Consider the following 26,998-nt stretch of genomic DNA (forward strand, 5'->3'; position numbering starts at 1 on the left):
GCGGGAAAGAACGGCTTTGGGCCTCTGGGCGCTTTCCTCGGCGCTAGAGTGGAAGCGCTGGGGGGAGCGGTGCTGCTGGCGGCGGCGGGGTGACGGAGGACCCGGATTAGGCTGTGGCGGCGCGAAGCCGAACCAAAGCTGTTTATTGTTTCCTCCAGGACTTGACATTTGCCAAGACGGGAAAGAGGGAATCCATCAGCTGTATGAGTTTTGAGGTTCAGACTTCAGACCCTAGCAGAGTAAGGAAGGTAGACGGAGAGGAGAAAGAGCGGAGAGGTTGACAGAAATTCAGCCCGCGATTGTCCGTGGGAGGGCTCGTCTTTGAGTGGAGGTGGCCGTCTGCGGGAGAGACGCTCTCCAGATCCGGAAAGCAGACTTGTGGAGAAAATTCTTTTTCCAGAAAGAAAGCCTGTCACTCCCATCCCCCCACCCCCTTTTCCTGTAGGCGAGCAATTTGAATTCACAAACACATGTAGATAGGAGTCAGCATCACGTTAACCTGCGCATTTTTTTTTTTTTTTCCAAAAGGTGGGCAGTATCTACACATCCATCAGTAGGGCCTAGTTGAGCACCTGCTGGGGACATAACACAAGTTTCCACTACTCATCTCGGGCTCACCCTCTCTTCCTGTGGGCGGCAAACACTGAGCAAGTGTCAAGCGTGGCACTGGGCACTGGAGATGCACCTAAGAGAGCGCCGAGTGAACTGAATTCACCCTTTTGGAAGGAATTGCAGTGCAAAGTGAGAAGTTCCAGAGAGATAGTTTAGGATAATAGGAGACCCTTACTTGGGGGGTCAGACGTGGAATTCAGTCCCTGCTCTGTCACTTCCTGGCAGCAACTTCACTGAACCCATTTCTTCATGTGAAAATAATATAGCCACACTTACTTTGAGGATCATAGAAGGTGCTCAGTAAATGGAATGTTAGAAGAGGACAGAGAGGCACACACTCTAGCAAATTAAGAAGAGAAGGCTAACGGCTGCATCCTGGGAAATAGAATGCGTGAGCTGAGCCCTAAAGGATAAATAGGAACTAAAAATAGTGTAGGGCAAGGGTGTTCCAGGCAGCAGTAGTGGCCCATGTGAAGAGAGTGGTCGTAGTTGTGGCCAGTTTCCTCATGGCTGTGACTGAAAGATTAGCAGATAAGGTGGGAAGGGACCCAGGGACCGGCTTGTATACCTACTAAGGAGTTTGGGCACTTTTCACGCCGGTTCTAGAGAGCCAATGAACGGTTTAAGCATCCATGAGATATAGTGGGAGCTGTGCTTAGGAAGATCACGCCTATCAGCAGGGTAAGCAGATGAATAAGAGTGGGTTCAGTGGAGGGAATCCAGGAGGATGGAATTGAAATAATCCCAGTAAAAAGCAGTGAGAGCTTGGAATGAATGAAATGAAAGTTGAGTTGGAAAGAAGTAGGTTTCAGAGAGTAAGGAATTGAAATCTTTACAGTTTCATAGCTCATCGGATGTACTGGAAGGGGCAGCTGTGGAGAGGAGTGTAAGGATGTCTTGGATTTCTAGATTGAGCAACTGGTAAACGATCATGGAATTCACTCAAGGAGTACGGGAGCTGGGGCAGATCTGGAATAAATTTGGGAGTTCTCTTGTTTTATAACAGCTTTATTGAAATATAATTCACATACCATACAACCCATTGAAAGTGTACAATTTAGTGGTTTCTAGTATATTCACAGAGTTGTACAACCATCACTACTGTTTAATTCCACAACATTTTTGTCCTTCCAGAAAGAAAGCCTGTCACTCCCATTTCCCCCAACATCCCCAGACCCTGGCCACCACTACTAATTTTCCTTCTCTACAGATTTGCCTATTCTGGACATTTCACTTAAATAAGGTCATATAATATGCAACCTTTTATAACCAACTTCAGTTTCTTTTACTTAGCATAATGTTTCCAAGGTTATAATTTAGGAGTTTTTAGGCACTTGGGAAGTATTTGTTGAGATTGAGTGCATCTCAGGTACTGCAGCTAAATAATGAACAAAATAGACAATGTCTGTGCTCATATGGAGCCTTCATTTTCATGGTGAGAAACTATAAATAGAGTAACTTCATGTAGTTATGTTACGATAGAGTTGGTGAAGGGCAAATGAAAAGAGGGGTCAGAAGGAGGCCTTCGCAGGTGGCATTTGGACTGAAACCCAAAGGATACAAAGAAGCCAACCATGTCAGTATCTGAGGGATAATCCAGGAGAAAAGCAAGTACAAGGGGTTTGAGGTGAAAACGAGTTTGGCGTATTTGAATTTAAGGTGTCTGTGTGCTAGCCCAGGAGAGACACCTAAACGCCATTCAGAAGCCTCTGGGCTATGGATACAGACTTGGTAATCATGATTGTGTCAAAAACGTGAGACTGAAGATCAGGAAACCTGAGAAGTGGGCAGGGAGAGCACTTTGCAGTATCAACATTGGATGTGGCCAGAGGCTGAGTGCAAAGGGACCTCCAGGGGAGAACCAGGGAGACAGATGAGAGCACGAGGCAGAAATGCCAAGGGGGAAGTGCTCAGAGAGTGACTGGGGTCTAGGGGTGCCAAGCTGCCACGAGAACCAGAGAAGGATGGGAAAGGCGATTTGCACTTAGCAACAACGAGCCACCTTGCAAGCACAGTTCCAGAAGAGTGGTTGGCAGAAGCCGACCTGCGGTGAATTGAGGGAGAGGAGGTGAGGAACCCAGCCGCAGGGAGTGTGCATGGCTCTCCTGGGAGGTGGTGGTGGGGAAAGGAAATTAGAATGCAGGGATTTTAATTTGGGGGTGAGAACCCTGTAGCACGCCTCAGTTGTGATGCTAAAGTAGACAGGAAGGGAAGTGTCCGCCTGGCTGCGGCCAGGTCCTTGGAGCACGGAGTGTGCAGGGTGGAGAACACTGGTGGCAGGATCAGCCTTGGACAGAAAGAGCTCTATTGTGTCACCACAGGAGAACTGGAGGGAGACCGGATGGAGGCAGGTTGACGGATGGAGGCAGGTTGACGTTGAGAAAATGACAGATGCCCTCTGTTTTGATGCTAAGGAGGCCCCTCCGCAAGTGAAGAGGGAGATAGGAGGTTGGGAAATGTAGGAATGGGGACAAAGTTTGAAACACCTGCTGTGGCAGAGAGAACTGAGCCCGGGACACTTCAGAGGTTGCCTTGCAGGCCAGTGAAAGTGGGGGACCCAGAGGTCACGGCAGCGCCAGGGTCCTTTGATTTTCTTTATCAGCATCCTGCTTTGCAGCAGGATCTCCAATTGGGGATGGAGCCATCTCGTGTGTGTCCCCGCATAAATGGGCTGAGTTCCTTGAGATCAGGCTCCAGGTACTAGCGTTTCCACATCTGAGCCACCGAGGGTACAGTGCTTGGTGTTGAATGAGTGAGTGAAACATTACCTAGGGCAGGTGGGAAAAGACCTCAGAGAAGGTGAGGGGCTGCAGCAACAGCTGAGGTTCAGCTGCAAGGGCATCTAGTGATAATTGGAAATTAAGGCTGTTTTATTCATTTAAGAAGAAAGGACAATTGTTGAAATCCCGGGCATCCAGGATCCTGAAATAACAAGCTCGAGGGGAAAGGGAGTGAGAGGCGCAGCTACAAATAAAATAAATCTGTTGAAATTGAAGCTATGTAGTGAGTGTGTCTTAGGCTCTTAAAGACCGTGAAAGAGTTTTGAAGTGCTTATGGGTTTACAACTTAAGTGCTGATCCTAGAAGTATGATCACATAATCTGCATAACTGAGATTTCATTTCCATTACCTCATGATTTAACCCTAAGGTTTAGAAGATTGAATTTCATCGTGGGCTTCTTGCATCTGTACCATCTCATCTCGCCATCTTAGCAGCTGCAAAGTCCCGAAAACTCCCAAGGATCACTTTCCATCTTTTCCCACATTGATACTGTTCTTCCCTATATTTGTCGTTTCTCGAATTCTTATCTGCGTGAGATAAATGCTGTCATCAAATGGGGCATAATTTAAATTGTAAAAAGGTTTGGATTTATTGGGCTTGACTTTGTTTTTAATCCTCTTTTCTTCTCTCCTTATGTTTGCAGTGGCGCTGGACAAGAAGTAGGACGATCATGTATTATCCTGGAGTTCAAAGGAAGAAAAATAATGGTAATTATTTTGCAGTCAGGTTAATAGTATGGCTCTGTCTGTTGTACTAGTAGATCCTTTCCAGGGGAAGAGATCTTTTGGGGTTAGATCTTTTCCAGGACTGTGGTTCTCTCCTTAGCGCCCAGAAAAGTGTCATAGTTGGTATATGTAGCTTAGGCTGTAAAACATTATTGTGAATAAATAATATACACTAGGGCTTAGTAATTTGACAAAACAGTAGGTAAGCTGAGAAGATGTATTCTAAAATTGTAAGATTGTCAACTATGTCTCCTGAACTGTTGCTTCTTCAAGGTCCCTCTTTCACTTCTGGGGGGTCGCACCAACCTAACTTCCCTCCTGACCCCTGTGAAAGAGAGCCAAAGAACTGAATGCCCAAACACGCAGAGCTCCAGCCAGCCCCATGTAGCCTGGGATGATAGAGCCCTTCTTTGGAAGCTTAGATACTTCATCTTCTCATATCAAAGTTTTTGGAAAAGAGTTCATGCATTGTTAGAGTGACTACGAAAACTAGCTGCAAAGAAGGTGCCTGGTATCCTGTGAGCCATATTTTATATTTGGGGAGTTAGAATTGTTAATGTGCAATGTTTTTGTTGTTTTTTTTTAAGAATTTATTTACTAGAATGAGACAGAGCACGAGCTAATGTGCACAGGTTGGGGGAGGAGCAGAGGGAGAGGCAGACTCCTCGCTGAGAGCTGGGAGCCCTATGTGAGGCTCGATCCCAGGATCCTGAGATCATGACCTGAGCCAAAGGCAGACACTTCACCAACTGAGCCACCTGGGTACCCCAGATTTGCTATGTTTAGTAAGAATTGCATTGCAGGTGTTACTGTATACAGTCCATCTCAATTATGTATGTCAAGGATTTGTTTTAAATATTGTCTCTTAAATAAGTGTTAATAAAACGTGTAGGAGATGGTAATCCTTTCTTCTGTCTCTGCAGCTAGACTGCGGGATCCACCCTGGCCTAGAAGGAATGGATGCTCTTCCATATATTGATTTAATTGACCCAGCCGAGATTGATCTCCTGTTAATTAGTCAGTAAGTTATTTTCTTTCTTAACAGCACTGTTTCTCAAGAACTTTTACTATAAAGGTCGTTAATCAGATTTTAAGAGTCTGGTGTTTTAAAAGAGTATTTTCTGGGGCACCTGCCTGGCTCAGTCAGCAGAGCATGCAACTCTTGATCTCCAGGTCATGAGTTTGAGTCCTACATTGAGGGTGGTAGAGTTAATTTAAACAAATTTATCTTGGGACACCTGGGTGGCTCAGTGGTTGGGCACCTGCCTTTGGCTCAGGGCCTGATCCTGGAGTCCCGGCATCAAGTCCCACATCAGGCTCCTTGCGTGGAGCCTGCTTCTCCCTCTGTTTCTGTCTGTGCCTCTCTTTCTCTTTGTCTCTCATGAATAAAATAAATAAAATCTTTAAAAAAGATAAAATAAATTTTTCTTTAAAGATTTGTTCATTTACAGAGAGCGCATGAGAATTGGAGGGAGAGGAGCAGAGGGGGAGGGAGAGAGAATGTCCAGCAGATTCCCCACAGAGCCTGACAATGCAGGGCTGATTCCAGGGCCCCAAGATTATGACCTGAGCCAAAATGCGGGTGCCCTTAATAAAAAGATTTTTTTTTTTAAGATTTTATTAATTTACTCAGGAGAGACACAGAGAGAGAGAGGCAGAGACACAGGCAGAGGGGGAAGCAGGCTTCATGCAGGGAGCCCGACGTGGGACTTGATCCTGGGTCTCCAGGATCATGCCCTGGGCTAAAGTCAGCGCTAAACCGCTAAGCCACCAGGGCTGCCCAATAAACAGAATTTTTTGAAAAATATAATAAAGGGGCACCTGCGTGACTCAGTTGCTTGAGCTTCTGACTCTTGGTTTCAGCTCAGGTGGTGATCTCGCCTTGGGATTGCCCTTCCTCCAGTTCTGCACTTGGTAGGGAGTCTGCTGGGATTTATCTCCCTCATCTCTCTCTCCCTTACCCTCCTCTGAGGCTCCTCCCTCTGCTGGTATGCACTCTCTCTCTAAAATAAATTTTTTAAAAATGTTAAAGATCATTCATTCATTCATTTGAGAGAGCATCAGTAGGGGGAGCAGAAGGAGGAGAGGGAAAAGCTGACTTCCCACTGAGCAGGGAATCCCACATGGGACTCAGTCCTAGGACCCCGGGTTCATGACTTGAGCGGAAGGCATATACTTAACCGACTGAGCCACCCAGGTGCCCCTAAATAAATAAAATCTTAAGAAATAAATAAAAGAGTATTTTCTATTTGGAAGCATGTTGCAGACATCTAAGATAGCACTTCATATTGGCATCACAGGTTAGAAACGCTTGCTATAAAAAACATACTCTCCTACTTGTAGAGTGAGAAGGAGATAGTGTACACCTTGGACCACTGTGAAACTTGAAACCAAGAAAGCCCTTTCCTGGAATATCTCCTTGACATCACTGTCCTTGACACATTTTATGGGAACTTCATTTGTAAAAAGTGACATGTTTCAGCTTCATGGCACTAAAGCACTTGTTATAATTCTGGCTGTTGAGAGGAGGTTTGGGTATGTTCTTTCTTCTGTAATTATCACTGGCAAGTATTTTGATGTTTAAAAAATCCTTTTGATATCTTCTTACACTAGAACTGGATGCATTCATTATTCCTTCTGCCACAAGATACCCTTGGTGTTCTGAAAGTATCCATATGAAACTATTACATAGGACTCTGTACAATGAACAGTGATTTCATTTCATAAAGTATATGGTGGATAGTATTTTAAGAACTAACAGAATCATTTTCTTTCTTTTTAAGTTTCCATTTGGATCACTGTGGAGCTTTGCCCTGGTTTCTACAGAAGACAAGTTTCAAAGGAAGAACATTTATGACTCATGCTACAAAAGCTATTTATAGATGGCTTCTTTCAGATTATGTCAAAGTCAGGTAAATTGCTCTATTAGGTTTATACAGGAATTTCCTTCTGTAGAATACATACAATTTAAGATATGGATCATTATTTGAGAGAGCAGAGTGAGCGAGCACACAAGTTAGGGAGAGAGAGGGGCAGAGGGAAAGGGAGAAGCCGATTCCCCGATGAGCAGGGACTTCGATGCGGGACTTGGTCCCAGGACCTTGAGATCAAGACCTGAGTGGAAGGCAGACACTTAACCGACTGAGCCGCCCATGCGCCCCTTATTTGTCATTCAATGTCAACTCCTCAAATACCCATCATGTGCCAGCACCTTCTTGGCTGTAAAGTCCTTATGAAGTTTTTACATCCTTAAATCTTTGTAATTTAGGTGAATTATAAGATACACTAACAATATTCTATAAACAGAATTTTATGATTTTATTAAAATTTAAGATCAAGTACATGATACAGTGATACATACTGAAATCATATTTTAGATTATTTTATCACAGCAATTTACTATCTTAAGTGAAAAAGTTTCCTAAAGAAAGTTTTTTTTTTTAGTTGTAAGAGGATAATCAGGAAAGTTAGAAGCATTTTTGTGATACCTACAGCATAAATTATTAGCCTTCAGGAGTTTACCATTTAATGTGTACATTCCAAAAATAGCAAAGAGGCAATTTGTTATCTTCACATGTAAATAGACAAGAATGGAAGAGTTACTGTTAGTAATTATACTGCCTACCACTTAAATAATGCTAGCATGTGCAGACGCAGTCCTCACTTCTCAACATGTATTAACTCATTTCATCTTCGTCTCGACTTCATGATGTAGATTCTGTCATGAAGCCCATTTTACAGGTGGTAGAACTGAGCCACACAGAGGTTAGGTGATGTGCCTGTGGTGGTCATGGTAAGAGATGAAGCTGGGATCTGGACCCGAGCAATCTGGCACAAGAGTCTGTGGCCTTAACCACAACCCCCTTTTGCTTTTTTGGAAGTACATTAGTATAATTTTCAGGAGAAAACTTATACTATACCTCGTAGAGAAATCTTTTCACATCCTGATGTGAAACTCTGCTGTATTTCAGTGTACTTGAGTATATGAGCAAGTTGATCTCTAACGAGTATTGGGGCAGGAAGAAAAACTATCATATTGAGAAATACTATGATAAGAGTCCGCTGCTTTAAGTTATTGTGTACTTTGCTTAAAATCATGCTTTATAGCTGTACACACCAAACTTTGATTATAATTACCTAGTAAAAAAATACACAAAATGTCCAAGAGATTGTAAGTAGCATAATCCATACAGTGAAAGAACTTTGTGGCTATTTTATTCACAGATAGTCTCTTTGAGTTCAAAGAGTTTTAAAAAAATTCTTTTACCTGTAATTTTCTTCTGTGTCGACCTCATTAAATATTTAGTAACATATCGGCAGACGACATGCTGTATACAGAAACGGATCTGGAAGAGAGCATGGACAAAATTGAAACTATCAACTTCCATGAAGTTAAAGAAGTTGCAGGAATCAAGTTTTGGTGTTACCACGCAGGCCACGTTCTGGGAGCTGCCATGTTCATGATTGAGATCGCAGGCGTGAAGGTACTCTTGCCCCGGCAGCTTCCTTCCCCAGAGAAATCCTTGCAGAGCTTTCTGCCCCCGAGTGACACCCAAGGAGATTCCCTAAGACTTGTGAGGTGTCCAAACACTGAAATGTGGGATAAAAATTGATACTTTTTCCTTTTAAATATCACAGGTCATAACCCCAAGGTAAGATTTCCTGTTTCAAGATTAGAAATAGTAAAGTCAGCTTCTCTAAAGCCTAAAGTTTCTTCACAGGACCATAGTATTGATTCCTTTCCAGGGTCCTTTAGAAAAATGATGCGGGCAGAGCTGTCTTTGTGACTGTACCTGTTTCACATTAAACCGTGATTAGGCATTTGTGTCGTCTGGGTGTTCTGGGATACACATGTAAGCCTCTGAAGATGGGTGGGGGGAACTGCATGAGTCACAGGTGTTAATCAGAACAGATCTTTGCCACCATCCTATGCCACCTAAGGCATAGATCGATGACAGCACCAGCTCTTACCCCTTGTGCATGTTAGAGTCACTTAGCCTGTTTATACTCATGGTGTGGCCCTGGCCTTTTTTTTTTGTTTTTTTAAGTTTTCTAGATGATTCCCATGTGTAGGCAGAACTGAGAATCAATGCTCTAGTGCAGTACTGTCCCAAACTGTTAGCAATTACTCATACATTTGAAATGTTTGCACAACGAGTTGTACTGACTGTTGCTGCTAAATCATTTATTCTGTTTGCTCAGAGGCACAGAAAATAGCACAAATGCAGATCTGAATTCCCATGTGAAATTTGATGCATACCCTCCCATAATTTTTCTCTTCCACTCTAGATGGTTTTTCCATATATCTTAGATTTCTTTCCATCATTCCCTTTTTGTCTCAGGTGTTCAGAGTACTTCTCAGGATTATTAATATGCAGGTTGTGCATGCTGGGTGCACCTGGGAGTGTATCATTCCCCCAAGTTAGAGTGAATAATTGAAACACTGGGCGGTTTGTGTAACTGCACTGAGATATACACTTTGAATTAGATACAAATATTGGGGGCAGCCCCGGTGGCGCAGCGGTTTAGCGCCACCTGCAGCCCAGGGCGTGATCCTGGAGACCCTGGATCGAGTCCCATGTCGGGCTCTCTGCATGGAGTCTGCTTCTCCTTCTGCCTGTGTCTCTGCCTCTCTCTCTCTCTCTCTGCATCTCTATGAATAAATAAATAAAAAATCTTTAAAAATTTTAAAAAAAGATACAAATATTGCATCTATATTTCATCCGTTGTAGGCTGTTTTTTCTACTAAACTTCACCTTCAGATTTTATGAGCTAGATATATAGGAAAACAAACCTTCCAAAAGGAAAACTTTCCTAGGAAGACAAACCTTCCAAAATCCTAACTTTCTCACTTTATTTTTTTTCACAGCTTTTGTACACAGGCGACTTCTCAAGACAAGAAGACAGACACTTAATGGCAGCTGAAATTCCTAATATTAAACCTGATATTCTTATTATTGTAAGTATTAGTGCTGTGTGTTTTCATTAGTGCAATGTAAGCAGAGTTTTTTCTAATGGAAAAAATACCATATTTGCATAATATATGTTATTAGATGTAAACGTATTAGTTTTTTAATTCTTTTTTCTTTTTGTTTCTCTTAGTACAGCTCTACCTTTTTGCTGTTCAATATGTTAACTGTAGTCTTGTATCAGAGATGATACGACACCTCCTAAGTATTTTCGTCTAAGAGAATTACCCCAAACTAATAGAACGTCTTAAGAGTTGTATAGAATGATGTGACCTTACTGCCTTTGCCATGGTTACTGTGTTTCACCTTGTAGCACCCACTAACTTTATATGTGTGTGTGTTGTAGCTGCCTACTAGTTTGCAAGTCACAGGAGAATAAAAAATTAATTGTACAGAGTTTTTGGTGAGGGGTAGGGTGGTGGTTGATGAGGAACAAATTAATAAATGTGTATTGGGACAGTGAGGTCAGGGATTAGGAGAGAGATCTTTTGGACTTATCATACATAAAAGAATATTAAATATATTTAGTTCAAGACAGAAGAACTGTTTCTCCCATCACCTATAACATCCCCAACTACCCAAGTATGAGAGACCCCAGCATATTGCTGTCCATAAGCAAAATATAAATGAATTCATTTTCACTCAGCTAATGGTACCCTGCATATAAATTGATCTTAATTTAAGGGAAGTTTTGTGGGGTTTGTTTGTGGGTTTTTTTGACCCTCAGAAAAAAAGTTATTTTCATTATATCTGGTTCTTTGGTGCAGTACTTCTCAAACTTTGATGTTGTGTATGAATCATCCTGTCATTGTTAAAATACAGATTTGGGTTCAGCAGGTCCAGGCTGGGGCCTAAGATTCAGCACATCTAACAAGCTCCCGGGAATGCCCATCCATGGAAAGCAAAATGGTTTAAAAAATAAAAAAGAATTCTCTTGAGCAGGGAAGATACATTTTTAAGTTTTTTCCTGTTTCCTTTTTTAAAAATGTCTTAACTGCTTAGCCAGATTTGAATTCTGTCGTTTTTATTTACTCTTCCTTTCAATTAGTATTATAACAATACGTGTTCAAGTAAATGGCATGTCAGTGGGGAAATGAATCACTTTGCTGCTGCATTTTATTGATGTTTAACTTTTGTTTTCTTTGGGAATCATCAGTCTTGGTCTCATACTTCTAATGTGTTATTTAGGAATCTACTTATGGGACCCATATCCATGAGAAGCGCGAAGAGCGAGAAGCAAGATTCTGTAACACTGTTCATGACATTGTAAACAGAGGGGGCAGAGGCCTCATTCCTGTCTTTGCCCTTGGAAGGGCTCAGGAGCTGCTCTTGATTTTAGGTATGCCTTTTCCTTTTTATTGGGGGATTCTCAAAATCTTGGGAGTGTCTTTCTGTCAAGGTAGTTGCTTGGTTTTGGATCGGTTATTCTGCCTTTCTGGTCTTTGGTTTCTGCATCTAAAAACATGTGGTGCCCAAAGAAACAGTGACCCTTGGGCACTGCTACTGGGAATATAAATGGTGTCCTTTCTGGTTGCCAGCAGCTTCAGAACACCCTGCAGTGAGCCTCGGGAGTCCTAAAAATATGTCACCCTCTGACCCAACAGTACCATTTGTGGGAAATAAATGATACAAAGAGAATTTTATCAGTAAGGGTATTCATCATTTTGGTATCTTTTTAAAAGACATTTGTTTTGGGGGGTCAGCAGAAGGAGAGAATCTTCAAGCTGACTCTCCACTGAGCGCAGGCCTGACTTGGAGCTTGATCCCATGACCCATGAGATCATGACCTGAGACAAAACCAAGAGGTTGGCTCAATTAACTGAGCCACCCAGGTGCCCCATCATTTTATTAAACAAATATGTCAGGGGATCCCTGGGTGGCTCCGTGGTTTGGCGCCTGCCTTTGGCCCAGGGCGCGATCCTGGAGTCCTGGGATCGAGTTCCGCGTCGGGCTCCCGGCGTGGAGCCTACTTCTCCCTCTGCCTGTGTCTCTGCCTCTCTCTCTCTCTCTCTCTCTCTCTCTCTCTCTCTCTCTCTCTCTCATAAATAAATCTTTAAAAAAAAAAGAAAGAAATATTGAGAGTACATTTTCATTTAAAACTATCCAGAATTAATGTCTCTTTAAGGTAATAGTTATGGTCTGTTATTCATTGTAAACTTCTACTGAATCATTTTTAAAAGGTTCTACATCTTGGGATTGTGATCACAATATTCTTTTTAGGTCATGCACTAGTATGTAAAATAAAGTTTTGATTTTGCAAGTTTAAGTTAGAACCAGGCTAATTTTCTTGAACTCTTTAAAATATATTAAGCAAAACAAAAAGGCAGTCTACTGAATGGGAGAAGATATTTGCAAATCGTACATGTGATAAAGGGTTAATAGCCAAAATCTATAAAGAACTTACACAACTTAAAATCAAAAAACAACTGGATTTTAAAAATGATCAGAGGACTGAAAGAAACATTTTTTCACAGAGGACATCCAGGTGGCCAACAGGCACATGAAAAAGATGTTTATATTATTTATCATCAAGGAAATGCAAATCAGAACCATAGTAAGATACCACCTCACACCTGCCAGATTGGCTATTACCAAAAAGACAAAAAAAAAAAAAAAAAAAAAAGATAAATGTTGATGAGGATGTGGAGAAAAGGGAACCATTTTGTATTGTTGGTGGGGATGTAAATTGGTGCAGCCACTGAGGAAAACAGTACGGGGGCTCCTCAAAAAGTAAAAAATAGAAATACTATACAATCCAGGAATCCTACCTCTGGGTTTTTATCCAAAAAAAAAATTAAAATACCAATTTAAAAATATATATGCACCCCTCTTGTTGCATTGTTTACAATAGCTAAGACCTGGAAATGACCTAAGTGTTCAATAATGAATGAATGGATAAAGAAAGTATAGTGTATATAGACAGTGGAGAATATCACTTCACCATAAAAACGAATGAAATCTTGCTATTTGCAACATGTATGGACCTAGAGGGTATTATGCAGTGAAAGAAGTCAGAGAGAAAGACAAAGACTGTGTGACTTCATTTACATGTGGAATCTAAAAACAAAACAAATGAACAAACAAAACCAAATAGAGACAGACTCATAGATACAGAAAACAAATTATTGGTTACCAGAGGTGAGAGGGCTTAGGGATCGAGCGAAATAGGCGAGGGGGATTAAGAGGTACAAACGTCCAGTTATAAGATAAAGAAGTTATGGAAATGTAATTGATATACAGCATAGGGAATAGTATGTGATAATGTAATAACTTTGGTGACTGATGGTGGCTAGGCTTACCATGGGGATCATTTTGTTGTGTTTAAAAATATTGAATCACTATGATGTACATGTGAAACTAATAGGATATTGTATGTCAATTATACTTCAATTTTGGGGGAAAAAATGTTAGCCTAGCCAGGGCCAGGCACCTAGGAGCCTGAATGTCTCTCCTGCTGCTCTGCTATAGCCTCCGCCTTGGACTGGAGCCAGAGCACAAGAAGGACCAACATGTTTTTTTGTTTTTTTTTTTTTTTTAATAAAGATTTTATTTATTTATTCATGAGAGAGAGAGGCAGAGACACAGGCAGAGGGAGAAGCAGGCTCCATGGAGGGAGCCTGACGCGGGACTTGATCCCAGGACTCCAGGATCAGGCCCTGGGCTGAAGGCAGGCACCAAACCGTTGAGCCACCCAGAGATCCCTGACCAACGTGTGTTACATGAAGAAGCACCCTTTCCAACCAGAGGCTGCATCCCAGAGCCTTGGGCCATCTGTTGGCATCAAAGCCTAGCTGCCCACATTCTGATGTGTGACCTTGCATCTTGGGCAAGGGGTTTGGTATTTCTGAACCTCTTTTCCTTCTGTAAGATGCAGACTCTGCTCTCTCCCTGTGGTTGCAGACACCCTATGTGAGTCCTACTCGGCACACCCGGGGAATGTCAGCCCCTCTGGTGCCGTTGGCCATCCCTGCCACAGAGCTGCAGGGCCTCTAGGGAAACTAGGGAGCAGAAGCTAGAGCCTCCGCTACAGGCAGCCTTCCGGCAGGCTCATTGACCAAAGCAAGACGGATTGTACTGAAAAGTATTGGTGTTCCCAGACTGTCCAGGAAAATTGGGAAGCAAGGATGGAACAGGACCCCTCCTGGGGGCGAGATCCACAAGGAATGAGTCCCAGGAAGGAGGGTCCGCTTATTGTTACATGGGTATCTGCAGGTAGGGCCCAGCCCTGTGAGAAACCAGGTGCAGAGCCATGAAGACATGGCCTACTATAGAAAGCACCAGAAGGGACCTGAGAGAGGAGATGGTCTCAAGGAAGGCAACCAAGGTCCAAGCCCAGCACCCTCACCCCCGGCTTCCCGTCGCCGTGCACAGCAGTGTCATTAAACGTGGCTTACCCTTAACCGTGTAATGACTACTGCAGCCGTGGCTGACAGGTTGAATCAATCGTTCTGTGCTTGTAATTACAAATTGTACTTCCCACACTCCAGGGGGTTCCAAACCTTTTATCTTTGCTATTAACACTTAAATTAGTTATTTATAGAAATTGTGAGATAGAGAAATATGTATATATGTGGCTGTGTATATACGTACTGTTTTATATGTACATAGTCACATGCTTTATTTCTTGGTTGTCTGAATTTCTTAAAACCAGTTACATGTATCATTTATTATTTGAACTATTTACCCCACATCACAAAACGAAATTTGTTTCTTATAAAATCTCTCTAGATGAATATTGGCAGAACCACCCAGAACTCCATGATATCCCCATATACTACGCATCGTCTTTGGCCAAGAAGTGCATGGCGGTGTACCAGACATATGTAAATGCCATGAATGACAAAATCCGCAAACAGATCAACATCAATAATCCCTTTGTTTTCAAGCACATTAGTAACCTCAAGGTGAGTGCCGAGGAAGGAAGCTGACAGACCCGTAAACACAGAGTCCATAGTGCTCTTAGCTGCCTGCCATTGATTTGGAGCCAGTCCTTCTTGCTGAGGTCTCACTGTTTCTCTAGCAGGCACCATTTTTCTGCCTGAAAACAAAAATCTGGTAACTGGCATTCTTTTCTGCTGAAACAGATTTCGCCACTTGTTCCAACTCTCCATACATTCTCAGTATTTACGCTTGCTGATTTAGTTGGGTCTCTCTGCCATAGGAACAGGAAGTCTTGATGAAAAAAAATCTTACATCACATATTAAGTTTTTCTATTCTTGCTCAGACCTAATCATCTTTCTGATTTGCCTTGCAAATTCCACGTATGAAAATTTTCATGTTTACTTTTGTAGAACATTCAATACAGTCTGATTTCCTTTTGTTAAAAAATAGTTTTAACAGAAGTATTGTTTTATTAAAACTAATGCTTTAATCTTAATAAATAATGCCTCCAAATAATTCAAGCTATAAGTCCTCTTCCAGTTATAAATGGGCTTTGTTCATTATTATTTTCTAAATTAGTTGCTTAAGAATTAGACCCAGATTTTCCCTAGAAACAATGTTAAACTTTTTTGGTTAGATTTTTAAGTAGCTTAAAATATTCATGAAGTATGCAAAGCCATTGTGAGCAGGAGAATTCTTTTAGAGTTCTATCTTGGACAGATAGGAAGCCATTTGACTCTTACTTTTTCCTGCCTGCCTAGCAATAAAAATGGTCCTAATAGTCCATTAATTCTGGTAGAAGGTTTAAAAGGTCAGTGTGAGCTAATTGCCTTCTATCACTTTGCTCTCCTTTCATTCCTAGCCTAAATTGTTTAGGAACTTAGATATCAGACTTAAAATGTTTATCACTAGTCTTGAGGCCCTTTCAGTAGTGTGATTAACCTTTTCACCTAGCTTTTTGTTATTTTTTAAAAACAAGGAATGCCTTGCCAACCTGGTACTTAGCATTCCTCTTCCATTCCTTTTTCTCTTTTAGAGCATGGATCATTTTGATGACATTGGTCCCAGCGTTGTGATGGCCTCCCCGGGCATGATGCAGAGTGGCTTATCCAGAGAGCTCTTTGAAAGCTGGTGCACGGATAAGAGGAACGGCGTCATTATAGCAGGGTACTGTGTGGAAGGGACACTTGCCAAGGTCAGCCATGGTCTTAGACCACCATGTTATTCCTAATCAGAATTGCCAAGGTGGCTCAGTGAAGCCTAAGGATCACCCATCTGGTCGCAGTAAAAACTATGGAAAGGAACCCGTTTGAGACCAATACAAAAACACCAATACAAAAGACAACCCTCATTCACAGAAGAAGTTTGCAAATATGTGTTCTCTTGAAAAGTCACAAGTGTCTAGGTTGATTGCCTATCTTCTTGTTGATACAAAACGGTTGATGTTAACTCTTGAGGACATTTCCTACAAATTGTAGGAAATAGGTGCTGAGCCCCAGAAGCAGTTTCTGAGCATCTAATCATCACATCCTCTTATCTCTTCTTTCTAGAACTTGTCTTATTTTTTAAAATATGTTATGATTCCCCATTTTTACTACTTTAGCGTATTCTCTAAGTCACACAGGCAACCTTGGTTGTGGATTTAAAGTAGATTTCCAGAATAGAAGCACATCTGTCTGAAAAGTGACTTTCTAGAACAGGAGAATAGCTGGGAATACAAGTTTGCCTTTCTGGTCATAAGTTACGGTTGCCACTTCCAATGCTCCAAATACATTGAATTTTAGCTAACCTGCTTACCTTCCTGATAAAATATTTGCTTGACCAAGAACATAAGTATTTGATATTTACTGAGTCAATTGTTAAAATGCTTTGTGTGCTAACAGTCCCGAATTTAACGTAAAAGTTTTTGGCTGCAGTAACAAATAGAAAATGTGCCTTTTCTCTTCTAATTGGGTAGTTTATTTGTTTTGTTTCTTTTATTTTTGTTTCTGTTTAACAGCATATCATGTCTGAGCCAGAAGAGATCACTACCATGTCTGGACAGAAGCTACCACTGAAAATGTCTGTTGATTACATTTCTTTCTCTGCTCACACAGATTACCAGCAAACCAGTGAATTTATTCGTGCTTTGAAACCTCCTCATGTGGTTAGTCTATGAATTTGATTTATGACATTAAAGGGGAAGAAAACATACCCAAGAGACTATAGCCGATTTGGTTTTCAAATCAAACGCTGCCTGTCATTAGGGTAGCCCTTCTCCGGTGGCCTCTGCCTGCACCTGGACCTGACCTTTGCAGCTCCCTGCTGAGTTAGGAAGGTGTGCGCTCTGATTGTCTCCACTTACCTGGGGTCCCTCATCAGCCCCCCAAACCCAACTCCAGGGCTCTTTCTGTCATTTTTTGCTGCCTCCCCAATAACTTAAGACCACAGGCTTTGCTGGTGACTGCTTGTTTTGAATCCCAGCTCCATCCCTCACTTGCTGGGTAACGCTGGGCAAGTTACTTAACTTCTCCCTGCCCCATTTGTAAAAAGGGATAATAATGCCTCATAAGGCAGCTGTGAGAAAGGGATGAGAGAACATATATCTAAAGCATGTAATATGGTGCCTGGCATAGAGTAAATGCTCAATAATAGGGAAAGAAGAGAAAGACAAATCACATAATAGTAAAAATCAAAGATCCAAATAGATCTGAAATCACATAGCTCCTTACTGATGTGTTTTGTTTATATTTTTTAAGTTTTATGTAATAACGAAAATAAGTTCCATTTTGGTGAGGTTGGAGAGGGGATAAGAGAAGAAAGCTAGAAAAAAAATAGGTATTTTAAATCAACAGAACACTCAGGGAACAAGGGTGTAGGGGGGGAAACAGATGGAGTGCCCTTTCTGAATGTATTAAAAAGGATGTTTAGAGGAAATAGCCTTTTGCTGGTTTTTTCATTGTGGGAAAATATATATAATATATAAGTTGCCATATATAAGTTCTGTGGAAGAAGCATAGAATTCTGTGGCGTGAATCACATCCAAAGTGTTGTGCACCATCACACCACCTATTCCCAGATTTTTTTTATCGCACCAAGCAGAAACTGTACCTATTAAGCAAAATATCCAATAGCATGTTACCTTCTGCATTCAGGGTTCCTCTACACCGTAGTACGTATCAGAACTCCCTTCCCCTTTGCAGGTAAACACCGTATAGACCACATTCATGCATGTGGTGTATGCGTGCGGTGGTGAACACTGGCCTCTGAGCACCTGTTTGAGTGCCCGTTCTCACCCCGAGTGACAGGGTAATTCTACTGTTCATTTCTGGAGGAGTCACCCAACTTGCTGTGATGACTTGCTGTGGTGACCCCCCCAGTGGTACACAGATGTTCCAATTTCTCCATGTCCTTGCCAGCACGTGCTATTTGCCTTCCTGTAATTCTAGCCGTTCCCCATAAGCATGCAGTGGTGTCTATGTCTACTGTGGTTTCCATCGTCCATTCCCTAATGATGGATGATGCCGAGCGCCCTTTCATGTGATCTTCTGTTATTCTGAGTTCTTTCTGGCATGGGAGTCCTTGCAGGGATTTGCCAGCAGCCCTTAATCGGCAGAATCTTGGGTGGAGAAAAATTTTTAGCATCGTGAGGTGTTGAATCTTGTTACAGTGCAGCTCCTGCCAGGGGTTCCCGTGTGTGTGTGTGTGTGTGTGTGTGTGTGTGTGTGTGTGTTTCATGGAAACGCTCCCACATGTTAGAGCCAGGGAGGAGATGTATTGCCTTTTCCTCTCGGCTTTCACCACCTCTTCCTCAGCCCCATTTCATTGCTCTTCAGGCTCTCTCTGTGCCGACAGTTTAAATTCCTGGATTGAACTCGATGCTTACCTTCCTTCAATAACCAGGTCAGCAAAAGTGTATCTACGTGATAGAATAACCATAGTGTTGGTGGTAATAATAAATAACAGCTAGCATTTATTATTTACCATGTGCCAGGTACTGTTCTCATGTTTTAAGTAACCTCTATGCCTGACATGGGGCTCAAACTTAGAACCCCAAGCTCAAGAGTCACCTGCCCTACCAACTGAGCCAGCCAGGTACCCCGTACTCATAGTTTACACGTGATACCAACTTGCTTACTCCTTACAACCAACAACTGTTTGTAGATGCAAAAACTGAGATGTTAGGTAACTTGCCCTAGTTGCCATAGCTAGTGTTTAAGCAGCCAGGCATCAAAGCCAGGGCTCTTTACTTAGCCATACATCTCTGCCTAGTAGTGATGCTGGGTAGGCTTCTGTAAGCCCAGGCAAGAAATCATCAACCAGTAGTGTGCAGGTTTAAGAATACTCGGTCTTGTAAGGTATAGATTACAAAAGTAAATAGGAAGAACCTGGTTTCAAATACAACTGTAAATATCTCTCAGATGGAATTTCATTTCGTTCTGAAATATTTTATTTGGTATTACTATAATAAATGGAAGAAAATATCACCAGTCTATTTTTTCCCCCATAAAAAGCTTCTTTTGAAAGTCTTGTATTAAGAAACCTAAAGAAAATTGGGTATTTTCTGCATTTAAGAGTAGCACTAGTTTCATACAAGAATCCTGCATCTAAAGCTGGTAGAGGCTAAAGAAGTCATGTGGTGCAGCCCTTGGCAGTTGAGCAGAGGAGTCTAGAAAAAAGCCAGCTTCCATAAAGCTGCATAACTCATTAGTGGCAAAACCTGAGGTGGAAGTCTTTACTCTCTCTTAAAATAGTTCCACTTCAGGATTTTTAAAGGCAAACAATGAGAATACCTGTACAAGTCTGATTGGAGGCCCTTCACAGTAGTTAAGTTAATGACTTGCAAGTATATGTCGGTGTCATATATTTAAGTCAGATAGGAACCGTCATTAACCCAAACTCAGGATGTTTCTCTGTGCTCTCTTCCAATTCATTCTATGTAGATTTTAGTCCATGGAGAACAGAATGAAATGGCCAGATTGAAAGCAGCCCTGATTCGAGAATATGAGGATAACGATGAAGTTCACATAGAGGTTCATAATCCTCGGAATACAGAAGCTGTGACCTTGAATTTCAGAGGAGAAAAGTTAGCTAAGGTAAAAAGTTATAGTTTCTTTCTTTCTTTCTTTTTTTTTTTTTAGATTTTATTTATTTATTCATGACAGACACAGAACAAGGCAGAGACACAGGGAGAGGCAAGCCCCTCGCAGGGAGCCCAGTGCGGGACTCGATCCCAGAACCCAGGATCACACCCTGAGCCAAAGGCACATGCTGAACCACTGAGCCACCCAGGCGTCCCAGTGTGGTTTCTAATCTTATGCAGGCCTTTTCTTTCTTTCTTTCTTTCTTTCTTTCTTTTTTTTTTTTTTATGCAGGCCTTTTCTAAAGGGAAATGTATATGTCTTAAAAATACAGACTTCTTTTTTTTTAAGAATTTTTTTTTTTTTTTATTTATGATAGTCACAGAGAGAGAGAGAGGCAGAGACACAGGCAGAGGGAGAAGCAGGCTCCATGCACCGGAAGCCCGATGTGGGATTCGATCCCGGGTCTCCAGGATCGCGCCCTGGGCCAAAGGCAGGCGCCAAACCGCTGCGCCACCCAGGGATCCCAAAATACAGACTTCTTTTAATCAAAGCAAGATAATGTCCTTAATGATGATTTTCTGTTTGCTTAGTATATTAATTATACTCGTTTGCTTTTTTAGGTCTTCTTCTGGTCCTACTAATTCATTTCTTCACATAGAAAGTTTTCAAGTACATTAGACCGTAGTGCAGTTGAATTTGATAGTTTTGTCATCCACATCACCACTTCTTTTCCTCCCTGTTTCTGAAAATAAACAAATATCCATTACTGTTTTATTACTACATCTAATATAGTATTCTGTCCACTGGTCCTTCTCCTAAAGAATCTAAAGATAAGCTCATATTTTTAAATGTATATGTGGTATAAAAAATAAATAAACAAATGTGATATGGTGGAACTTATAAAAAGTGTCTGTTTTTGATATTGAAATATAGTATTTTCAGAATTTAAAAATAAAATAGTTGAGCCGCCTGGGTGGCTCAGAGATTGAGCATCTACCTTTGGCTTAGAACATGATCCCGCAGTCCTGGGATTGAGTCCCTCATCGGGCTCTCCCTCTACCTACGTCTCTGTCTCTCTCTCTGTCTCTCATGAATAAATAAATAAAATCTTTTTAAATAAATAAATAGTTAAAAATCTTCCTGAGATTTTAGAGGGATGTGGTAAGGTATCTGCATTTGTGCCTCCTGTTAGGAGTTTTTTCAAGATACTTCTAAGGGAAACTTTTTAATGATTATCTGAAGTTATAATATCAGACATATATTAATGAGCAACTTTACAGCAATTCTTTTATATAATGAGCCAGAAATGAGAAGGCTAATTGATGAATATCCTTCCTTGCAGTTAAGTTTGAGAGGAAAAAAAGCAAAAGTTAGGATGTAAGGCTTTTTGTTGCCGAAGGACAGACAGATGGTTGTATTTACTCCTGAATTAACCCCTGTTCACAAAACTTTCCAGTGGCCAGTTTACTGGACGCGATCTTATACCTATAGAAGATGTATTCAGTTAGGAATCTAAGAATTGAATTTCCCAAACTGCTGGTTGAGCTTTGGGGAGGGAGACAGTTTTACAGTAAGACAATTTAGGAGAAGTAGAGTTGAACAAGGTTAAGCTGATTTCTTCACAGTAGGACTTTTCAGAGTTTTTATTAGGCCCTTGTGCATTATAAACCCTCAAGAAATACAGTATGCAGCACTTAAAAATGTTTTAACTACAGGGGTGCCTGGGTGGCATAGTCAGTTAAGCGCCCAACTTTTGATTTCAAATGCCTGATGGTCATCATTATGACTGAGTATCAGAATAATTGCATTTTCTAGGATTCTGTCTTCTTTTTTTTCTTAATAGGTCATGGGCTTTTTAGCAGACAAAAAACCAGAACAAGGCCAGCGGGTCTCGGGAATACTTGTTAAAAGAAACTTTAATTATCACATACTTTCTCCTTGTGACCTCTCCAGTAAGTATACTATTAATTGTCAAATATAAATTGATTTTAACATTGAAAGAAAATCTATGGATGCTTCTCTTGCTGATGGCCAAATTTTAAGGAATAGCCAAGTAATAAAATATAAATTAATGAGTTTATATCACATAGCTTTATGGGGGGGAAACTCTTTCTTGAACTATTTAAATGTTTGCATTCTTTGTGAAATAACTTTTTCTTAATTGGGAACATGAGATCACCTCTAGACTGTTGACCACTCCTGCTGACCCTGTACAAGCCTGTTTCCACTTTTCACACTGGAGTTCTGGTGCTTTTATTTTCTGTAGTAACCTTGGCCTCCCCACACACACATTTTGATCTTTAGGACCTAGAGTCTCCTTGTTTGTGGGGCCTTTATGTTGTGTGCCTGTGTAAATGCTGGGCCACCATTACTTTTGCAGTAAATACGGTATTTTCTTAAATAACAACGCTCAATTTTATGCATATAGCACTAATCGAGTATGAGTGTCATGTGAAAGAACAAGAAATAGTAATGCCCAGATAGCCATCTGTGATCTGGACCCGCTGTCCGCTTTCAGCCCATGCAGTGGGCTGCATGGGCTGAAAGTTATGTTCATGCAGTGAACATAACTTGCTCCTCTGTTCAGTGGTGAGTGCAGTCTTACTCTGGGCCAGGTGTTGGATGACTAAAGATACTCTGCAAAGCACAGCCCCAGCCCCTGGAAAGCTAATGAGAGAAGCACTCTTGTCAAGAGCTAGTCACAGCACTGATGAGTGACCCAGAGAAGTGCATAAGTATATAAGGAGAGAAGATCTAGAAGAGTCAGGAAAGGTTTTGCAGACCAGGTAGCACTTATGTTGGGTGGTGAAGGGCCATCGGGAGCAGCCATGCCCAGAGGAAAACAGAGGACAGCTGGCTTACTGGCTTGGAGACCTTCGGGGACCCGATGTTTTCAGGGCAGTGAGGCTGCCGGCTTAGGGCTGAAGCCTAAGCTAACTAGTCTGGGAGTGGGGGTGGGGGTAGGGAGTTAAGGGGGGAAATGTGGGGTGAGAACTAATGAAAGAGTGCCTCACAAGCTTTCTGAAAACACGTTCTGGTCTACTTCACTTTCACTTCTCTCTACTCCCATATGTGTTTGCAGATCGTATTTTGTTGTGACAAGTATTATCACTGAAAATGTATTTATTCTAATTTCCTAATTTCCTCTTCAGATTATACTGACTTGGCCATGAGCACTGTAAAACAGACCCAAGCCATTCCCTATACTGGCCCTTTTAATCTGCTCTATTATCAACTACAGAAATTGACAGGTGTGTATATTTACAAAAATTCATTTAATTATTTTCCGCTTTTGAGTAAGAATTACTATATGTCTGAGACAGGATGTTATTTAATTTGGGTAATTGTCTCAGGATTTGCACAAATTTTATTTGCACTTCACTGGGACATGTTACCAGCTTTAGGTGAATTTTTGAAAATGTACTCATAAATTTTTTTAATTGAATTATACTTCTTATCCCTGATCCACTGAAAGTTCTAGAAATATCAGTAGTCTTTGCTCCTGTGTTTAAAATCCGGTTTAGTATACTATTGCTAAATTTTTATCTATCTCTTATTCAGAAAATAAGTTTTCTTGTTCCATCAGTACCAGTCTATACAGCAGGTTTTATAAGAACACATGACCACTGGCCACAGACCAGTAAAACAGTATTCTGTTTTATTTCTTCTTCTTTTTTTTTTTTTTTTTTTACAATTTTATTTATCATGAGAGACACAAAGAGAGAGAGACAAAGACATAGAGGGAGAAGCAGGCTTCTCGCAGGGAGCCGAATGCAGGACTCGATCCCCAGACCTGGGATCACGCCCTGAGCCAAAGGCAGATGCTCAACCATTGAGCCACCCCAGTGTCCCACCTATTCTGTTTTCATATTAGACCATTTTGAATTAGAGATTTCTATTTATGAACAGAATGAGAAACAATGCCTGAGTTAAAAGGTGTGGATTCCCTCTAATAAGCAGGAACACTTTGAATTACAAATTACACTTTTTATTAATATGCTCTTGATAATTCAAATAGCAAAATACAACCATGAATAAACCAATAGAAAGAAAATCCTTTTTTTACTTCAGACCCTCATATTAGAATTATAGGTCATCACATAGAAAGTTAATAAAATATGTCTGGATTAATATTTAATTAAGAGGTTGCTGGGAGACCAGGAAGGTCTCCTCTTAGACAACAGAATTTTCCTGTAGAATGATAAAGCCTGTGTAGATGAAGGCAGAAGGGACTAGGTGGCAGTAGTTGACTGGTCTCATGTTAAATTTTAAGATGCTGGTGGCTAAATCTCTTATACAAACACAGATTTTTGACAGTCACCAGAGTTTGTGGTTAATAAAATGTTGAATGTCCAAGGTAAATCATGCCTCATTATATGAATTTTTTTTAATACATATTGACATTGAGATCTTTCAGTTGCTCTAAGCAATTCACAGAAAACTTTATTTGAAATCTAACTATATAAATGAGCAAATTAATCTTTTTCATTGTGTATCACATTTATTTCAGCTGTCTCTCTATAAACAAGGAATAATGATACTTATGGAAGATTATCAAAAAATTATATGTCTTCATATTTTTTTTTCAGGTGATGTGGAAGAGTTAGAAATTCAAGAAAAACCTGCTCTGAAAGTATTCAAAAATATTACTGTCATACAGGAGCCAGGAATGGTGGTATTAGAAGTAAGATAGGATCATTTACCTTAACAAGGAGGGGGAAAATGTTTTAAGACTTCACGTATAATTGTAGAGAAAACTTGTTTCTTCTCAATCAGGAAAAAATATGTATATATGTGCATATTTATCTTTCCCAAATCAGCTTTAAATATGACATAGCTGAGCATTTTCTATGTAGTTCCAGTAACATAGAAACTAATATTAAGGACACCTGGGTGGCTTAATCGGTTAGGCATCCCAACTCTTGACCTCAGCTCAGGTTTTGATTTCAGGGTTGTGAGCTCAAGCCCCGTGTTGGGCTCCATGTTGGGCGTGGAGCCTAGCTAAAAAGAAAAATGAAACTAATAACGAATTAAGTCTTAATATTTAATATGTGTAGTGAATATATGTCTCAAATGAGAAAGGCTCAACTAATTTTGTGATAGCCCTGGATGTCTTCAGTTATATCAAAATATCCAACATGCTCAAGCTAAAAATGAAATTCTGTTACATTGAAACAAACAGACTTGTCACACAGCACTCTTAAAGAAAGTGGAATTTTTAAAATTCGAATCAGCAATATTAAAAATGACCCAAATACACAAAGGCTAGAAACCATTGAATTGGTTCCTACTATTAGAATTTTAAATTCCTACTGGTAGTATCTGGAACCCAGACACCAAATTAATTTGATGGTTGATTTTGATAGCTTGGCCTCTGTTAAGTTCAAAGAAGGCCCTTTTTTTAGTTTTTTTTATTTATTCATGAGAGACAGAGAGGCAGACACAGGCAGAGGGAGAAGCAGGCTCCCTGCGGGGATCCCAATGTGGGACTCGATCCCAGAACCCTGGGATCACACCCTGAACCAAAGGCAGACGTTCAACCACTAAGCCACCCAGGCATCCCCAAAGAAGGACTTCAAAAGTGAATCCTGGAACTAGGTGATCCAGGGAGGTACCGCATCCATTTTTCTGCCTCAGGGTAGAATCATATGTAAATTCTCCATCCAGATCATCTACTGGTCTGTTCTTACACATTTTTTTTTTTTTTTAAGATTTTAGCCATTTCTTCTAGAGAGAGAAAGTGTGTGTGTGCAAGCAGGGTGGGGTCAGAGGGAAAGATCTTTTTTTTTTTTAAAGATTTTATTTATTTATTCATAGAAATGGAGAGAGAGGGAGACAGGCAGAGACACAGGCAGAGGGAGAAGCAGGCTCCATGCAGAGAGCCTGACATGGGACTTGATCCAGGGTCTCCAGGATCATGCCCCGGGCTGCAGGCGGCGCTAAACCGCTGCGCCACTGGGGCTGCCCCAGAGGGAAAGATCTTAAGCAGACTCCCCACTGAGCTCAGAGCCCATGCTTGGGGCAATCTCATGACCCCAAGACCACAATCTGAACTGAAATCAAGAGTTGGACACTCAACCGACTGAGCCACCCAGGTGCTCCTTACACATTAGGGAAGGCTCTCGTTCCTGAAAGAATTCACCTGGTCTCACCCTAACCTGGCAGACAAGGAAAACTATCTCAGAGCACTGGGCATGTGCAGGAGCAACTGGTCCTAGGCTTTGTGTGGGTAATTAAAGTAAATGTTTAAAAATATTACCCTCTTCCCATGCTGTGTGCTTCTGAAACACAGTACTGAAGTCCAGCATTAGTAATTTCAGGAAATAGTTAATGTCAATGAAAATGCTAGACACAGAAGTCCCATAGGTACAGTCCGTGGATGGTCGGGTTCACAGCTTTTGCAGTTGGCTGTATTCACACCTTCCTAATTCTGCCTTTTGCTTCGCAGTGGTTAGCAAACCCTTCCAACGATATGTACGCAGATACAGTAACAACCGTGATACTGGAAGTTCAGTCCAACCCGAAAATCAGGAAAGGTATGGAATGATTTCATTTTTATCAAATAATTCTTTCACTTTTCCCATAGTCTGTGAACTAAAAAGCAGAAAACAGAACCCTAGAACTTAAAATCTGCTTGTTCCATTCCTGTAGCCTTTAAGATACAGCATGTGCATAACAATGCATGTTACTAATATTTTACTTTTTGTCCTAGATCTTTATTTGTGCTCTTGCCAAAAATCTGGTTGCCATGAACACTAAGATAAAATTCCTTAGTAACAGTCTTCTCAAAAACAATTTAATCAGAAATTCCAAAATATTTGCTGAATCAATCCAGCTTGTCTAATAAGAAAGTACGCTGCCCTATTGGTGTTTAGTAAAACCTGTTGAGCAGAATGGAATCTCTCCATAGGGCAATTTTTGTAGTCACTTTTTTTCTTTTCCAAATAGCCATTTTCAATCAAAGAA

General features: G+C 41.0%; 1 protein-coding gene across 3 annotated transcripts in view; it reads left to right on the top strand.

The window, feature by feature from the left end:
• The window catches only part of CPSF3 (cleavage and polyadenylation specific factor 3), a 38,478-nt gene that overhangs the window by 465 nt on the left and 11,015 nt on the right, over positions 1 to 26,998 (top strand). For 2 of the 3 annotated variants that reach the window (XM_055327626.1, XM_055327625.1), the window contains exons 2-15: positions 4,037 to 4,100; positions 5,042 to 5,139; positions 6,902 to 7,030; positions 8,425 to 8,602; positions 9,988 to 10,077; positions 11,276 to 11,426; positions 14,816 to 14,991; positions 16,006 to 16,164; positions 16,969 to 17,115; positions 19,892 to 20,044; positions 21,876 to 21,984; positions 23,185 to 23,283; positions 24,622 to 24,716; positions 26,481 to 26,568. In XM_055327626.1, coding sequence (XP_055183601.1) covers positions 4,037 to 4,100; positions 5,042 to 5,139; positions 6,902 to 7,030; positions 8,425 to 8,602; positions 9,988 to 10,077; positions 11,276 to 11,426; positions 14,816 to 14,991; positions 16,006 to 16,164; positions 16,969 to 17,115; positions 19,892 to 20,044; positions 21,876 to 21,984; positions 23,185 to 23,283; positions 24,622 to 24,716; positions 26,481 to 26,568 — 1,736 coding nt within the window. Of the gene's footprint in view, positions 1 to 4,036; positions 4,101 to 5,041; positions 5,140 to 6,901; positions 7,031 to 8,424; positions 8,603 to 9,987; positions 10,078 to 11,275; positions 11,427 to 14,815; positions 14,992 to 16,005; positions 16,165 to 16,968; positions 17,116 to 19,891; positions 20,045 to 21,875; positions 21,985 to 23,184; positions 23,284 to 24,621; positions 24,717 to 26,480; positions 26,569 to 26,998 lie in introns of those variants that run through there. The other variant, XM_055327627.1, reaches the window with a different exon arrangement.

This window comes from Nyctereutes procyonoides, unplaced genomic scaffold (assembly GCF_905146905.1).
Source record: "Nyctereutes procyonoides isolate TBG_1078 unplaced genomic scaffold, NYPRO_anot_genome, whole genome shotgun sequence".
NCBI classification, from domain to species: domain Eukaryota; kingdom Metazoa; phylum Chordata; class Mammalia; order Carnivora; family Canidae; genus Nyctereutes; species Nyctereutes procyonoides.